This window comes from Pseudochaenichthys georgianus, chromosome 12, assembly GCF_902827115.2.
Source record: "Pseudochaenichthys georgianus chromosome 12, fPseGeo1.2, whole genome shotgun sequence".
Lineage (NCBI taxonomy): Eukaryota > Metazoa > Chordata > Actinopteri > Perciformes > Channichthyidae > Pseudochaenichthys > Pseudochaenichthys georgianus.
The window spans coordinates 27,553,454-27,571,715 of NC_047514.1; the positions used below are offsets into that span (position 1 = coordinate 27,553,454).

At 43.1% G+C, this 18,262-nt stretch overlaps 1 protein-coding gene across 10 annotated transcripts in view; it reads left to right on the forward strand.

Annotated features, from left to right (window-relative positions):
• The window catches only part of rapgef1b (Rap guanine nucleotide exchange factor (GEF) 1b), a 67,040-nt gene that overhangs the window by 45,234 nt on the left and 3,544 nt on the right, over positions 1–18,262 (forward strand). For 2 of the 10 annotated variants that reach the window (XM_034095429.2, XM_034095433.1), the window contains 16 exons: positions 129–315; positions 1,294–1,815; positions 3,004–3,206; positions 6,174–6,335; positions 9,599–9,748; positions 10,337–10,429; positions 11,902–11,987; positions 12,805–12,910; positions 13,604–13,679; positions 13,910–13,994; positions 14,522–14,614; positions 15,510–15,695; positions 16,212–16,305; positions 17,104–17,198; positions 17,493–17,571; positions 17,663–17,764. In XM_034095429.2, the coding sequence (XP_033951320.1) occupies positions 129–315; positions 1,294–1,815; positions 3,004–3,206; positions 6,174–6,335; positions 9,599–9,748; positions 10,337–10,429; positions 11,902–11,987; positions 12,805–12,910; positions 13,604–13,679; positions 13,910–13,994; positions 14,522–14,614; positions 15,510–15,695; positions 16,212–16,305; positions 17,104–17,198; positions 17,493–17,571; positions 17,663–17,764 (2,319 nt within the window). The remainder of the gene's footprint in view (positions 1–128; positions 316–1,293; positions 1,816–3,003; positions 3,207–6,173; positions 6,336–9,598; positions 9,749–10,336; positions 10,430–11,901; positions 11,988–12,804; positions 12,911–13,603; positions 13,680–13,909; positions 13,995–14,521; positions 14,615–15,509; positions 15,696–16,211; positions 16,306–17,103; positions 17,199–17,492; positions 17,572–17,662; positions 17,765–18,262) is intronic. The other 8 variants (XM_034095430.2, XM_034095434.2, XM_034095431.2 and 5 more) reach the window with 6 other exon arrangements.

An 18,262-nucleotide genomic window follows, 5' to 3' on the forward strand; every position in this document is an offset into this window, starting at 1 on the left:
TGACCAAATGACCCACAGACCAGTGGTGGGGGAACACTGGGTAATAGGGTACCTCCAGTACCTGTATAAAATAAAGCGCTAAATGTTTTTTTGATAAAATAAAACGCTAAATGTTTGTGTGTGTGCAGCAGCAGGACTATGAGCAGGAGTTCCTGCAGAGGCGGTTCTCCGGGGGGAGCCAGTCGTACGGGGGGGACTCTCCACGCCTCTCGCCCTGCAGCAGCATGGGGAAGCTCAGCAAGTCGGACGAGCAGCTCTCCTCCATGGAGCAGGACAGTGGTCAGTGTTCTCGTAACACCAGCTGTGAGACGCTTGGTAAGGCTACGGAGACAAAGCCAGTCAGGGTTCCATGACAAATCTGAATCTAGCATCAAACACGCTGATCTGATCCCAATCAATTCAACTCAACTAGGTCATCTATCGCCGCTGTGAACCTTTATGAATGACTACACTAAATATTGGATATTAGATCTGTAATTTGCTTTGTTGGCTAAGAAACAATATGACAGCCTAATTAAGGTTCACACATCTGTCATGGTGGCATGTGACCTGAAATGAGCAGCTGCGAGCCGAATAAAGGGGAGATGTTTGCTGCGGTTTTATTTTAGATCAGCTGCCACCATGGTTGATAGTTTTTCTTTATATTCAGAAATATTATTCTTAAAAGCAGTTTCTAGGTTATAAGTAGGCAGGGATTAAGCTTTGCTTTATTCCATATATCCTTTTGGTACCACTGACTTGGTGTTTATAACTCTCAAGAGTTGTAAATAGATTTTAAAGTTTAAAAAAGTACTAATGTTCAGTGACCTGCTTCTACATAAAAAGGTGTATCATGCTTACATTTACACTTTATTTTAATAAAACACATTACTATTTAGTTGATACTTAGATATGTTGCTATGATTCCTCCTGAGTCGTCACTCACAGCGGCATCACAAGTGATTTTTATTATATATTCTCAAACTAAACACACACTTTTTAACACCAGCTTACAAAGAGAAAATTGACCAGACTATAAACGTAACAGAAACTCAGACAACGCGTCATTTTGAACGCAGTATTCCCTGCTGGTTATGTTTACTTCATATGTTCTACCCTGTTCCAGATCCTTCATAAACAGAGCTTATCAAATCAGGGTATCCTGCCAACAGGGAACCAGATCCAAAACTCTAAGAACCCAACCCTTGACAAACCTTTGTTAATGTGCCGTTATTATTTCCCCCCCTCACCTGTTCGGTGAAGGTTAAATCTGAATAAACGATGATTAAATGGCGCCTCTTCTCCCCTGCACAGACAACACAGAGAGTTACGACCCGGACTACGACTTCCTGCACCAGGACCTGTCGGCGGGGGAGAACCTGCCCCCCATCCCAGTGGGGGGGTGCCTGAGCCCCCTGCCCGAGTCTCACAGCGAGTCCTCCTCCCCCGTCCCCGGACAGCACCCCTCACACCCCCGCTTCAGTGCCCCCCCTCCCCAGCAGCAGCCAGAATACTGGACCCCCCAGACCCACCACCCCAACCCCCTGCTGTTGTCCCGCCTCAGTGCTCCCCCCGCCCTCCCCCAGAAGAAGCGCCGCAGCACCCCGTCGCCCTTCCCCGACGGGGGGTCCAGGGTGCTGTATGAGCGGTACCCCTCCCAATATGATAACCTATCAGAAGAGGAGCTGCACCCCACGCCACCGTTCCCCCTCTTCACCCCCATCTCCCCCATGCCACAGACAAACGGAGGGGTGTTTGTCTCCCAGTACCTCACTGGCGAGAACGCAGATGTTGCCTCTAGCCCCCCCCCACTACCAGAGAAAAAGAGCAGACACAGTAAGTGGAGGGGGGGGGGGTAGTTCATACTTTTAAGAGTAAACTCAAGACCCCACCTTTTAATTTGGCTTTTAACTGAATTGTATTTTATCCTCATCTTATTTATTTTTCTTTTATTTATACATTTTTTGTGTTATTATTTGACAGTCCTGCGTTGGTATTAAGTGTTCTTTTGAATCACAAAGCTATGTGTACTCTGGTTATTACCTGAGAAGGGGGAGATAGTATTATGTGTAATGTTTGTAAATTGTCTGTTTGGTTTGTGAAGCACTTTGAGTTTGCTTTGTGTATGAAAAGTGCTATATAAATAAAGTTTGATTTAGATTAGGCATGTAGGGAAGAATAAAGGAAGGGAAGGGATGAGGTGGGATGCATTGATAATAAATTAATTGAAGCGTAGCTCATGTCAAAGAAATATTCCAGTGAGAATAAAAGCAGGAAGTGAAAACCAGGAAGTGCTACAATGGGCTTGGCTGCAGGGGCACAGAGGGCAACATGTGGTCATTTCCTGTCACACCCGATACATCACTTCCTCTCAGGCTACTGTATTATGTCATGATATCCAGTCAGCCCTTCCTGAAATACTTCTGTATGACTACATTAGGGCGGGCAATATGCTTCATTTAACCACTGAGTTCCCCAGACTCTCTTAGCTGTTAGAAGTTGAATATACACTATAAACTTATGAATTCAAGTTTCTCTCTCCCTCCAAACTAAGAATAGCTTAATTTCCTTGTTTACTAGTCATAAACACATTTACAAATCCATAGATAGTTTATTCTCTTTTCAGAGGCAGACCATAACATTTGTAAAGGATGACCAAAAAAACGACCAAAAAAATAATAAATATTATTTTAATGAGATCTTTTGTCCAAAGTGGTCATGTAAAGTAGATGGGTGTTAATTGGAGTGGCATTATGGGAAATGTAGGATTTAGTGTTTTGGTAGCTTGACCCATATAGGGACAAAAGGTTGAGATATCTTAGCCTTTGTCACTTCGACGTATTTTCTTTTACATAATAACTCGTAAGTCAAATAATTAGAAGGTACATACTGTATTTAACTTGAATACCAAAATGGAATATATACATATATTTAGAAAGCAAAATGTTCTGATGAAAGAAGTCAATTCATTAATTTGTTGATTGAAATAAATGATAAATGTTGACCAATCTTTGCCCCCCCCAGTCCTCCAGTACATGCAGTTTGTGGAGGACTACTCGGAGCCGCAGCCCTCCATGTTCTACCAGATGCCGCAGAGCGAGAGCATCTACGAGCAGCGCAACAAGCGCTTCCAGGAGGTGTACTGCTTCAACGACTCCTTCAGCAGCACCGACTCGGTGCACGAGCCCGTGCTGCCCCCTGCTCTGCCGCCCAAACAGAGGCAGCTGGTAAGAAACGATCCATGGTGCAAGAGTGGTGATGGTAATCCTTCTGAGGCACCAAAACCAGATACTTCCATTTTGCGCCATTTCTTAAAAACTGTATTAAATGACGTTACAGTTATCATCCAAAAGGACTTGCAATAAGACAGTTACCTTGAATGAGAATTTTGCAAGTGAGTTGAAATAAATGAATAGATACAAATAGTTTACATTCAGTGTTGCTGCAAATGAAGTTAATCTTTATCAAAATGATAGACCAAAACTTGATTAATTTAACTGATTTGATAGAATAATGTGTCAGATTGTCCGTGCACCAGGTGAACACAGTGACAGCTCTGTGCTTCCTGCTGTGTTCTGGCTCAGAGAGAGGGGGGGCAGAATGCAGATTGCTTTCTGAGGCTGAAGTACATTCCCGTGGTAATCCGCATCCATTTTCTCTCGAGCCTCCTGCTATCTTGTTATCTCTCTCACCTTTTCAGCCTCCCCCTCTCGGCACTCTCTCTGACTTCCCCCTGGTCTGTAACCAAAGCAGACGTGTGTATGTACTCGGAGGTGTGTGGTAGTTAGCGGGAGATACCGGTGGCCTTTATCAGCTTCGTCAGATCCAGTCCACATATCTTAATGTGGGTCGGTGTCTGGGTTAATTGAGAGAACTGTCTCAGAGGGGGAGGGAGGGGGGGGACACCATGTTCATATGAGTTGAGTGACAATTAAACATTTATGGTACAAAATAAATATTCTTTTTGCAGCTAAGTGATGCCATGTGTCCACAAGCATAGATACATTTAGCTTATTGTTATTTATTACTAGGTATTTGTGTCATCATGTTGTCTCAGTGCTCTTCCAGTATACAGCTGACCAATCACAGATTAACACTGAGGTTAGCCGAGTTTCTGAGGATTAACATATTGATAGATTAGGCTAATAGATGTTGTGTAACTTACTTATGTCGTCCCCCATACTCAATGTAATGGATCAATCTAAATCGTTTTTTAAAAAGCAAAGAATCTTCTGTTGTATTTGAAGGTGCCTGATATAAAGAAAGCCAAGACAATAAAAAGCAGAAATCATGAAACAAATTGGGAATAGAATACGATAACAATATAAATTAACACAAAGACTATAAAAATTATATTTTCAAAACATCTTAATTAACATAAGAGCTTTGCAGCTTTCAGAAGTGGTAGTTTTTTGCGAGTAATGGGCAAAGGTTTGCAGTATAAATAGTAAATACTTAATAATAAAAACGTACTAAATGAAATGTAATAAAACCTTTATTAAAATACAGGTGTATTTAAACCTTGCATATTGCTCATGTGTTTTTCTAGGGGTCATGCTAATGTTGCACTCCCCTTCTTAACTGTGAACAATGTACCAGGCAAGCTGTGAGCCTCCTGCGACTTCCTTACAAACTAGATTTGTAGTAGACGCCTTTAATAGCTACGTTGGCAACCATCCATAAAACCACTATGGTCACATGTCAGGTTGAAATATACCAGAGATGACCTTTACTGAGCCCCGCCGTAGAGCCACGTACATTAGCTTCTAAAAGGTAAAAGCATTTCAAGAGCTGGTGCAGCAGCATCAAGTAAGCTATAGTAAACTAATAGACTTACCTTAATAAAGGGATGTGTGCAAGTGGGTTGAATTTAATAAATGGATTTACATAATGTTGACTGCGATAGCAACGCTGTAACTAAAATGTCCTTAAATGTAGACCAAATCTTAGATTCATTTCTTACAAACTGTATTAAATTATGTTGGATCTATCATCCGAGAAGACTTACAAGGAGAGTGTGAGGATATTCATTCAGAACCGCAAGAATCCTGCAAGGACATGAGCTTTACATAAGCAAACCCATTGTTAAGAGCTGCGGCATCAGAATCAGGTTTATTACCAAGTATACACATACCAGGAGTTTGCTTTGGAGTACATGGTGCATACAGGGACAGAACACAACGACACTACGCATTGCATGTTGGGTAGAGGACCTGGAGTGTGTCACATGAGACATCACACAGAAACACCCTTCCCTCTTCTCTCACTAATGCCTGCCGTACACATGTGAGGGTGACAAAAGGATGTGTGGTGTCCTGAAGCTGCTGTGGACAGTGAGCAGATGAGCTCTTCTCCAGACACTCGGCAGGCCACCTCAGAGTCTTTCTCTGTGCTTTGTCCTCTCTCTGCCACCGCAATGTGTGCTTGCTCCTCTGCCCCGCTTTTAGTTTTGATCATTCTTTTGTGTGAGCGTACTGCCTAGGCAGCAGGGCCTAATCTGGCCTGATGTTTTGGACTTGATGAGCTCGTGGCCCAGTGGAATAAGCCGGTTTGCCTCCTTCATAAACCCATGTTCCAGGCTTACACGCTTTGGCGACTTTACACGGCTTTGCTTAAAAAAAAAGAAGTCATTTCAGCTGCTGTGTGGATAAGGAGCTGGTGGAGAGGGATCCCATTGGCCCTGCTCAGAGCCTGTTGGCCTGGTTTCTGGAAAGCCTTTAGAGCTCGGGATATTTCAAGAATTGGACATTGTGTGAAATCTGTGCATGTTATATGTCCTTCTAGTCATTAAGGCCCTTTAGAAAGAAGTTAACATAGTAGGCCGGCACCATTTGGAGAAACATCACTTATTGCAATCATTTGTTCCAATATTAGAATTGCGATATGATTTGTGTTATTAGAGAGAATGGGCATGTTTGATTCTTTAGATTCCGTTTGTAGGTCGGGACCATTTTGGATGACTTGTGCAGCCCTAGTTGCACTTCCTCAGCAGTGTGTGAGTGCTCTTCAGCTCTCACCACCTTGCTGCTAACTTTGATTAAACCTGCTCTAATTCACTCTTGCTTCCTAGAGTAATCAACTGTCCTCTTCTCTTTCTTTCTCTAACGCCCTCTCTCTCCTCCTAACCCCCTGTTCCTCTGACTTACTGTCTTTTCTACCTGTTCTTCTTTCTTCCTCTTTGTTTCACTTCTCAGGCCTCCCACTCTTCCTCCCCCTCTTCCTCCTCCTCCTCTTCTCTCTCCTGCCACCTCCAGCCGTCTGTGGCGGCGATGGAGGAGGCGGGCTCTGGGCTGGGCCTCAGCATGTCCGTTTCTAACTCCTACCTGATTGGCCAAGCTTCTTTGAACACACCCACGGTGAGTCCCCCCCCATCCCTCCACCTTCATTTCTCCACTCGGTGTGGGTGCTGTGTGGTTCTGGTGGTCCGGGGGAGGTTGACCTGTGTGTTCTCCATGTGTGGTGCAGTCTGTTAATCTCCCCTTTGGGTTTCTGCTCGGGGGGGCAGGGTCCCTCAGGGCTCGGTTGCTGTGTGGTCCTTTGTTCCGCTCATCCACCTGTGTGTGTGTGTGTGTGTGTGTGTGTGTGTGTGTGTGTGTGTGTGTGTGTGTGTGTGTGTGTGTGTGTGTGTGTGTGTGTGTGTGTGTGTGTGTGTGTGTGTGTGTGTGTGTGTGTGTGTGTGTGTGTGTGTGTGTGTGTGTGTGTGTGTGTGTGTGTGTGTGTGTGTGTGTGTCCGTTATTCGATTGGTCAAATGACAGAAAATAATCTGCAATGATTTTGTTAGTAAAGGCGTTTTGTTCAGTTTCTCTGTTTTACGTTTTGTTAAACCAAAAATATTTGTTATTTTGGATTTACAAAATAACAAAAACATCTTTTAAAGACATCACCTTGGATTTTGAGCTATTATGATGTACATGTTCCCTATTTTCTGAAATGTTACAGAACAAACAATGAAGGCTTTATTAATCCCAAGGACACATTGGGTTTCGTGACAGTTGCTCAATTTTAGAATGAAAAAAAGAAGTATGTGCAATAAAAAGATCCAATAGAATAAAGATGTTTATATAAGCATAATAAGTTAAATGTAGAGTAGAAGTTAAAATACATTTAATAGATTTTAAAAATAGTCGTTGCAGCCCTAACTTGTTGAACTCGGGCATTAGATGTGATTTTCTTTATGTGCCGGTCAGACGGGAGCTGCGTGTCTGGAGCAAACAGTCCAGATCTCACAGGTGACCGTCGGGCCTTTGGTCGAGGGCTAGAACCACAGAACGGCCATTTGTTGTTCTCACAGGAACGCTTCAACCAACAACAGGTCCTTGTTAATGAGTTGATAAACACGGGTTAGTAAATGTTATATTAAGCACCCAACCAATCAGTGAGAAGCCTCATCTCTCATGTCAACATTTACATTTGAAATAAACGCTCAAATTGAATTGTTTTCATTTAGTTTTTAACCTGGTATTTCCGCACAGTAGTAGATGAAAAGTAGGCTACATGAATAGCATTAGTGCGGTGCTATCTTTAGAAACACATTCCAGTGGTCACAGGATTGTTTCAGACCTCTGATCCAAATATTTCCAATAATTGAGAAACTAGAGAAATTTGAAACGTGATTTTATCTAGCAAAATATGCATTTCACTGCAGTCAAAAGAACATGTTGATGTCCTGCTTGCATCCACTGACAACTTAAAGATAGTTCATTTAAAAAAGGGACTTTAAATGAAATACGATGTATCACATTATCAAAATGTAGGATTTCCTTTGGGCATTTCTATTTCTTTAGGTTGGCGTCGTCAGCATACATTCCAGGCTTCATTACTTCCACCTTAGCCTCTACATGTGTAGTGGTTAGTTTTCAGGGGGTGACCCCGCCGTGTGCGATGCACCCAAAGGTTCGGTGTGTGTTCCCTCTCATCTGTGCAGAGGAATGCAGCTCCAGATGGACCTGATGGAAAACACATTCCTCTCGTTTCTGCTCCTCTTCCTCCCTGTCCTCCTCCTCGTCTTTTTTCTCCTGATCAACACACTGTTTCTCCTATCTGTCTCGTCTACTCTTTGCCGCCATGCTGTAACTTCCCCCTTGCAAAATACACACACACACACACACACACACACACACACACACACCTCCAGGTTGTCTGTTTCTGTGGAATGCCTGCATTCCTCAACTCCTCCGGGCATGATGTTTTTTAAGGGGAAGGTTAGGGATGCCAGAAAGCTGCTTTGCATATGTTGAGTGGAAAGGGAAAGACTTTTCAGTAACATGTGATATGGTGATGTGTGTCTCCCCCTGTGTGTGCGTCGCTAGTACAGACTCTAGTTACCACGAATAAATAGGAGAGTGAGGCCTGGATTTCCCGCTCATCCTGCGTGTCTGTGCATGAATGTGTGTGTGTGTGTGTGTGTGTGTGTGTGTGTGTGTGTGTGTGTGTGTGTGTGTGTGTGTGTGTGTGTGTGTGTGTGTGTGTGTGTGTGTGTGTGTGTGTGTGTGTGTGTGTGTGTGTGTGTGTGTGTGTGTGTGTGTGTGTGTGTGTGTGTGTGTGTGTGTGTGTGTGTGTGTGTGTGTGTGTGTGTGTGTGTGTGTGTGTGTGTGTGTGTGTGTGTGTGTGTGTGTGTGTGTGTGTGTGTGTGTGTGTGTGTGTGTGTGTGTGTGTGTGTGTGTGTGTGTGTGGTGTTTATCAGTGATCCTTGTATGGTGACTGTGCTGGTATGCTGAAACAGGGCTAATATGAGCAACGCGTTGAAACAGGTTACTGGCAGACAGGCATCTGCTCAGCTGGCCTCACAAAACACACACACACTCATTTGTTAAGACATCTATGGCCTTTTGTGCAGCTTTTTAAATTTAGACTTTTATATGAACAATCGTGTTACTTCTGGTAAATAATGTCTTTCATAATTTTTAGGTAGCTACGTTTTTACCACATACATTTTAGTCCAGTTTTACAGTAGAATGTAGTATTAGTAAATCTTTCTTTTAGTCAAGATGTTTCCCTCTTATGTACGGTACGTCAGCAACTGCAATTTAGTTTTTATTTACACATCAAATGATATTGACATTTTCAGTCAATCCAGTCCAAAATCACAATGTTGTATCTTTTATCAACCTTATTTTACATTAGATGTTATGCTAACATTATCTGATGAGAAACACAGGTTACATGTTTAAAAATACAGCTTGGCTATTCTGAGTCCTCCTCATTGTTCTCATCATTGTTTCTCACTGCTGGTCCGTTATAAAAACAATCGGCCTCGCCAAATGTGCAGAAATATGTCAACTCTAGCCGCAAACGTGATGCATTATATAGTAGCACAATTGTCTGGACTGAGAAAAGGACAGAGACCGACTGAGGGGAAGAGAAGCTGAAAATAAAGAAAGACTTAGTATTATTTTATTAATTCTTCTTTTGTCAACAATAATGTATGTTAACATCTTCACGGTGGTTTTTGGGTGGTGCATTTCATGTTCAGACACATGTCTCTCAGGGGGTTTGAGAATGAGGGGAAGACTTCTTTCCCCTCCACTGCTTCAGCCTCTTTTCCTACCTGCTCTATCTTCACCTCTCTGGTCTTTTACCCTTTGTTTGTCCTGCTTCACTTCTTTCCACCAATCACAGAGCTTGGACCAGGTTGCCTTGACCAATGCCACCATTCTGGATGGCGGCGGGGGGGGCGGGCCCAACGGTTCCCTGGCCGGCTCAATGGGCTCTGTGGCTGTCTGTCTTCCTTCTGAGTCTTCTCTTACTGACTCGCTCCACACCTCATCGGTGAGCTAACGAGAGGATATGACCCGACTCTCAGACCAATGATAGACCCTGATCCTGGATCCCTTCCCTTAGCAGGTTGCTGTTAGCAGTTTGGTGCTCAGATGATACATTAGTGAGATATTCAAAAGCCACAAACTATCTGCAGTCCCATTATTGGTCTTTTCATAGAGCATGATGCACTGCATGTTCTTTAATGCCAGTAAATACTATCGCCTTTACAATGGATGTGCGCTACAGTGCCCCCTGGTGTTGGTGATGATAGCGAGCCCAACGATCACTGTTCCAACACCAAAACCTCAGCTAGCCGCTTCATCTTCTTATTTAAATACAGAGTGGTGCAGACTGTAGTCCGACCCGGGAGTTGGCATCCCATGGGCTCCCTTGTCAAAATGCCAAAGTCAGGCTAACAACCAAAAACACGTTTTAACAAAACGTTCACTTTGAGACGACGAGGGAACCTTAAGTGGTCAAATGCTAACTAATTCCCCGGGGACTCGTTCCTGCACCGCTCTATTCACTTTTCTGTAAGCAAACACTGTGCCCCCCTCTCTCCCCTTACGGGTTTGTGTCCCTCCTCTTTTCCCGTAGAGCGAGTGCGCAAACGACGAGGGCGGGGAGGGCGAGTACGTCAACTTGTACTCATCCAACCAGGCCAATGGGGAGCTGCCTCGCTCCCTCAGAGTAAGTAGCTGCCCGCCACGGGGTCGAAGGTCAACTCCATTCAACTGGTGCCATTGCTTCAGGAGTGTGAATCAATTTTGAAATGCGGCGAGGGATTTGAAGTGAGCAGAGCCTGTTTGAGTGGCAGACTTCTGTTGCAGCTCTCTTTAGGCGCATTCACACCGCAGTACTTTTCCCACAAAGGTTCATGAGAACTCTTTAGTTCTCATGAACTAAGTACAGATCGCGTTCACACCGGAATAAGTCCCTGGGGGAGGATTAGGCAAATGAAGCCGCTGACGTCACTTCTTCTTCTTCTGCTTTGGGTTTACTGGCAGGCCGCAAACCACTTCACGCGTATACTGCCGCCCAAAGTCCCCGGCTGGAAGTCCCCGGAGTTGGGGACTGGCTTCTTCTGAAGCCTTCCGAGTAAATCGCCAGAACGCCGACACCTCCTCATCTCCACCGCTCCCATGTTTTATTTTGTGTTGCCATACACTCTCTCTCTCCATTTCTGCGCTGGGCTAATGCTAATGCTAATAATGCTAATGCGAGGATAATAAAATGGCGGCTTCACAAAACCTTTTGGGAGTTTTACGGGGCGTGGTTTGCAATCCGCCCAGCCAATCAGACACAGGAACCCTTTTCTCCCACGAAAGTCCCTGCTCTCTAGCAGGGACGGAAAAGGGGGTGAAAAGGTTCTCATGAACTAATTTTAGTTCCGGCTCTTTTTGGTGTGAACGAGACATATCGGAACTAAAGTGGGAAAAGTACTGCGGTGTGAACGCGCCTATTGATTCATCTCTCCGAGTGATGGCACTGAAATGGAATTTGAATGCAGGCAAACCTGACCGAGCATGAATTCAAAAAGGATGTGTGTGTGTTTGTATGTGTGTGTCTTCTGATGCCTGGCTGGTGATTGGCTGTCTCTCTCTCTCTCTTGCTGCACTTCCATTGTAACAAGTATTTAACCTTGTTCCGATCTAACACCTGACATGTTGCCGCTCCAAATCAGATTCTCTAGGGTTCACCGGTTTTCAATTTCCCAATAACATTCCCCTATAACTGCTTAAGTGCACTTGTTTTACAGCGTGTGTGTGGTTGTATTCCCAGGGCCAGGGCGAACTGTCAGGGGGTGTTTTGGGTGTGCTGGGAATGTAAGTGAGGGCAGAAGAGACGATGGATGGGTGTGTGATTGTATTTGGTACAGATTCAGTGTGTATAAGTTCTACCCTCTTGGTGTCTTTCTGTTTTGGGTCTCATCTTTCGGGTCTCATGCTCGCACTGAGAACAAGCTGCATTGTGCTCATCAACATGAAACAACCAAGTAGTAGTACTGACATGTGTCCATTCATCTTCCTTCCACCAAAGGTGGTGCATGCACTGGTGGTTCATAATCCATATCCAGCCTCTCACTGCATGGGCCCATTCATCAATGCTGTTCAGTGTAACCAGAATACACATGTTGATTATTGCTGTTCCTCCATGATCAGGAATCAATCACAGCTGACGACGTGCTCCAGGATCCCTCCCCTCAGATCCCCTCCACCAATAGCAAAGAGGCTCTGGACAAGGAGAGGTGAGAGATGTCATGTTTACACCTTAGAAATGATGTACACTACATGCTACTCCCTCTGGACAGTCGGTGCTATATTAATATAGTGTTTTGAAGTTGGCGTAAAATAAATCAATATACTAGAAATAATGCAATCCGTTTTCTGTCAGATGTCAATCAAACTGCAGCAAAGTCCAACTTAAATCAAAATGTTTTAGTTGAAAATGTTGTGAATGTATACCAATGAATATTTATATATGTTTTTATTATTAGTTTTTCCAAAGGATTTGTTTCATTGTTTGAAGAGATTTATAGAGCAAACATTTATGAACAAATAAATGCATTCAGTTTGACTTTTACCTAACAAGCATACAAAATATATATATTTTTTATAGCTTTTGTTCCTGAAGCTGAATCGCAGATGTAGCCATGCATACTTTCCAGTCTCCAGCTTCTTTACTCCCTGTGGACGAGCTTTGCATTGTGGGAGAATAGTGAAACAGACAGACCATATTGAGTATACAACATGTTGTCACTTTAACTTAAAAGTTGGTTATAACTAGTTTGTAGAGCTACAACTATAAACAAAAAAAAGAGTTCAAACTTGTATTTACTGATGATAGACTGTTAAATCAGACACAGTCCGAATCCCAAAGATATTTAATGTACGATCATATAAAATGGAAAAACACATAAATTCAGATTAAACACTGACTAAAATGAATCAGCGTTTGAGCTCCCGTATGCAGTGCGGCTTGGGACACCTCTGTATTCGATGATATCTCAAAAAGCAGTGAGTTTTTCTATACTGATAACTATTGTGTGTGTGTGTGTGTTTAAGGAGACAGAAGTCACCAGAATCGGCCGGCAGCGATGAGGAGGACGTGGACGAGCTCTCCCTCATCGACCACAAAGAGATCATGAGCAGGATAACACTAAAACAAGCGGTAAGAATACCTCCTGCTGAGCTGTTTATAGAATGTGCAGCAGCAGCAGCTCACAAAGCACATTTATCCCTAGTCCGGCTGGCTAAAGGTCACTGAGTCAGTCGGATGTGAAATCAGATCCTGAGCCGCTCCACTGAGAGCCATGCTGCCCTCTGGAGGTCAGCGTCTGGAACTGCACTGCTTAAATGAACAGACCTCTCCCCTTCCTCCTCCTCCTCCTCCTCCTCCTCCTCCTCCTCCTCCTCCTCCTCCTCCTCCTCCTCCTCCTCTTTTGTCCCGTGTGCTGCAGTCTGACAGACAGATGTGTGAAAAGGCTCCACTCTGCAAGGTTAGGGGCAATGTGACGCCACTGATTTACAAAAAAGCAGATTGGAGGAGGAGGAGGAGGAGGAGGAGGAGGAGGAGGAGGAGGAGGAGGAGGAGGAGGAGGAGGATTCATAGCCTTGCAGACAGATTGCAGGGCTCGGGCTTTCATTACACACAAGTCTGACTTTTTCTTCGTCATCAGAGGAGCTGCTGCAGGACAGGAGGGGGTGGGGGGGGGGGAGCAAGACATAAAAACAGGCAGAGAAGGAAAGATGCGCTACATCTTGAGCTACACTGCACCACCCTTCCTCACACCTAACCAGTGGTCTTCTCTCCTGTTATTCCTTTTCTCTAATTCTTCGTGCTTGCTCTGTTTAATTCCCCCAGAATGACGACGGGCCTGACGTCCGTGCTGGATCGGGAGATATTCTATTGGTGCACGCCACAGAAACAGACCGCAAAGGTACAGCTCAGTGTGTGACTGTGCAGCTGACAGGCACGCATTGTATATTCAAAGACAGAACGATGTGCATTCATAGAGACTGGATCTGTGGAATGATGTCTTATTACTTTTCTAATCTCTTCGTATGCGTAGCATTTTAAATAGCCTTCAGTTGTTTGCAATGTGTCCGTTCTTCACATTTGATGATGTGTGTTCAGAGCGTCTGAAATGTCTCTCTTTTTTCTTGACAGATCTGGTTTTGTACTGTGAAGCCTTTCTGACCACGTATAGGACTTTCATAACCCCAGAGGACCTCATTAAGAAGCTACACTACAGATATCCTTTTCAAATCAGTGCGCGCGTCGCTCCGGGCTTAATGGCTGCTTAGTTGCCGCTGGCAGAACGCTGGTTTTACTGCCTTTGTCTTTCAGCTCTTTAGTTACACGTGTGCATGGACGCAGACCTCCAGTGCACGCATACACCTTTAGGAGGAGAAGGAGGGATAGGATTCACATATATGCAATACAAATCATTAGTTTAAGATAAACTATAATACAAATCTAATATTGCAAATAAAAAAGGGAATGGCAATAAATGGACATCTCAAATCTAAGTTAAAATGTTAAAATAATAAATTAATAAAAATAAATATTATAACAAATTGAGAATTTAACTGAAATAGGATCAAATAAATCGATATAGGTTCACAGTGAAGGTCACAACATTAAGAGTTAATGTTGGGATGGTAAGAGAGGAAACTATCCCATATCATTGTCAAACCCTTTGACACCTTTAAGGTAATGTGTTATTGTGCCTTGTATTCCGTATACACTGTCGTGTGTTTGGCCTTGACCACTGAGCACATACACCAGGTTCTGCCACAGCCCCGACACCTTCAAGAAGAGAGTCAGCAAAAACACCTTCTTCGTGCTGGTGAGGGTGGTGGACGAGCTGTGGTGAGTGGCTGAGACGGTGCTTCCAGAGGGTGTTGTTCCAGATCTTTCTCCTGTCACATGTACAGTATAACAATGACATTCCTACGCTCAGCTCTCCACAATTCAATCTTAAGAAACTACACATGCAAACACACACAAGATCAAAACGAGCATAAGACATTTAAAAATATAAACTGACATACATTTTAAAATTCCTGTCTCAGAATAAAAGTGCATGATGTGACTTAACATGGGATATAAATAACAGATTAGAGGATGGTATATACATATGCATAGGAATAAGAATAGATGGGTATAACAGTATGAATATGATGGGTATGGTGCTGATGGTCAGGACTCAGATAGTGTGAGGGGGGTCTCATGGCCTGTGGGTAAAAGCTGTTGCAGTCTGGTGGTCCGGGTCTTCAGACTCCTCTAGCTGTGAGGACATGGAGAGGAAACGTTGGCCGTTAGAGGAAATAACAAATACATGCATGTGTGACAATAGAGACATGGAAAATATAGAAAGGACTGCGTATGACAATATTACGTCTTTTACGTGTAAGCAAGGTTTGACTACTAGAGTTGCAACAATTATATATATATATATATTATATAACAACTATTTGCCAAATATTTTGATGGGGAATGTATTATTTATGCAGACCTTGCAGGAAATACGGTTTTCAGTACTTTCTTAGTTTTATAACGTATCCAAGTTGATATCTTTGGGTTTTGCTCTGACGGAACAATTGACATGTTCTGGACCAAGAAAGCAGCTTTAAATGGTATTCATTCATCTGCTGTTTATTTTCTCAAATAAATCAGTTCATATCTTAGTTTCAGTCCTAGTGCCACCACGACCCGCCCCCCTCCTCCTCTGTTGACCATGCCCCCCTCTCTCCTCCTCCTACAGCCTGGTGGAGCTGACGGAGGACATCCTGAAGCAGCTGATGGACCTGGTGTTCACGCTGGTCTGTAACGGAGAGCTCAGCCTCGCGCGGGTCCTCCGGAAGAACATCCTGGATAAAGTGGAGCAGAGGAAGCTGCTGCGCTACACCAACTCCCTCAAACCGCTCGCTGCCCGGGGGGTCTCTGCAAGGTACGGGGGGGCAGGGTCAAAGGTTCCTCCAGCAGTGCAACATAATATATATATATATAGGACATGGAACTAAAAAACTCATTTAAATATAAATAGTGCAAGAAGAAACGGAGCAGAATAGAATAGTGCAGATTATTTTTGCTGGACCAATGTGCAAGTTCTGCAGATGAAGTGAACAATAAATGAATGTTGTAAGTGACCAAGTAAATGCAGGAGTCAATATACATGTACACATAATACGATATACGAGAACAGAATGTGAAATAAAATATTGTACAGTGAAATAAAATACTTTTTATTTGAGTAATAACTATAGATGCATAAATGGTGAGATGCAGACAGAGGAAGGCTTTGGGTTATGGAGGCACCGAACAGAGCTCAGGCGTTCAGCAGACAGAGCAGTTGGTTGCTGGGGCGATGGGTCTTTGGTAATCCTGTTACACGTGATGTGTAGAGAGTACATGTATTTGTAAAAGTTGAAGGAAAAGTTATAACTCCTAGTTTTTGTCCTAACAGGCCAGGGACGCTCCATGACTTCCGCAGTCACGAAATCGCTGACCAGCTCACTCTCCTTGATGCCGAGCTCTTCTACAAGATCGAGGTACTTGAGGTGTTTACTTTAATTCATACTCCTGTTTACTTTAATTCATACTCCTGTTTACTTTGAATCATACTCCTGTTTACTTTGAATCATACTCCTGTTTACTTTGAATCATACTCCTGTTTACTTTGAATCATACTCCTGTTTACTTTGATTCATACTCCTGTTTACTTTGATTCATACTCCTGTTTACTTTGATTCATACTCCTGTTTACTTTGATTATACTCCTGTTTACTTTGATTCATACTCCTGTTTACTTTGATTATACTCCTGTTTACTTTGATTCATACTCCTGTTTACTTTGATTCATACTCCTGTTTACTTTGATTATACTCCTGTTTACTTTGATTCATACTCCTGTTTACTTTGATTCATACTCCTGTTTACTTTGAATCATACTCCTGTTTACTTTGATTATACTCCTGTTTACTTTGATTCATACTCCTGTTTACTTTGATTCATACTCCTGTTTACTTTGATTCATACTCCTGTTTACTTTGATTCATACTCCTGTTTACTTTGATTCATACTCCTGTTTACTTTGATTCATACTCCTGTTTACTTTGATTCATACTCCTGTTTACTTTGATTCATACTCCTGTTTACTTTGATTATACTCCTGTTTACTTTGATTCATACTCCTGTTTACTTTGATTCATACTCCTGTTTACTTTGAATCATACTCCTGTTTACTTTGATTCATACTCCTGTTTACTTTGATTCATACTCCTGTTTACTTTGAATCGATGCTCCCTGTGCTTGTTGACATTGTGTTTTGAGCTCCATCTGTAACGGTTCTTCTCCAGATTCCAGAGGTGCTGCTCTGGGCGAAGGAGCAGAACGAGGAGAAGAGTCCCAACCTGACGCAGTTCACAGAGCACTTTAACAACATGAGCTATTGGTGAGTAAAACGTACAAAGCACAGTTTAATGCTGGAACAGGAAGTCAATCGGGCCCTCCTGCTTTCGTCTTGTGATTCTGAATATTCACATATTACTTTGTGGTAGTCCTGTATCATTCTGATTTGTAGATGATTACATTCCAAGCCTTTCCTATGCTATTGTACCTTCTTGATATTGTCTTATTTGTAAGACACGTTGTGGTGAAAGCAAAGCGGTGTTAGCTAACAAACACTAATGAGTGGCTGGTTCCCTCTCAGAGCACCTGTTGACCCCTCTGTGTCCTCCCCCTGCAGGGTCCGCTCTCTGATCATTCAGCAGGAGAAAGCCCAGGACAGAGAGAAGCTGCTTCTCAAGTTCATTAAGATCATGAAGGTGAGTCCTGTTGGGCTTTAATATCTCTACTTGTCATGAAGACACCTGTGATGTTTGGTGCTGTAATATTTACACAAATCTCTTTTTGCAGCACTTACGGAAGTTGAATAATTTCAACTCTTACCTGGCAATCCTGTCCGCGCTGGACTCTGCGCCCATCCGGAGGCTGGAGTGGCAGAAGCAGACCTCCGAGGTGAGAGCGCCGTGGCGCTTTAATGGGGGGGGGTCCCATTCACTACATCCCATTCACTTGACCCATTATTCATTTGAACTTGTTAGCAACTCAAATGTGTTATTCCTTAGTTTGAGCTAGCTTCTTCAACAATTCCTGCTGCTAATTAATGTCACTTATATCTTTTTACTTTTAGTTAATTCTTTCAACAGTTTTTCTATGTATATTAGCTTTGTATTTCAACTGTTAATCTGCTACATTTAGCTAACTACTGTTTTTGTGCTAATTCAGAGCTTACTATTTGAACCAATTATTCGTTGCCCTTTTCTAACTTTTCAACCCATAGATCTCAGAACGTGTGCATATACAGGTGCATCTCAACACATTAGAATATCGTGGAAAAGTTCATTTATTTCATTAACTCAATTCAAAAAGTGAAACTCATGATATGGATTCATTACACAAAGTGAAATATGTCAAGCCTATAATCTTAGTGATTACGGCTAACGGCTAATGAAA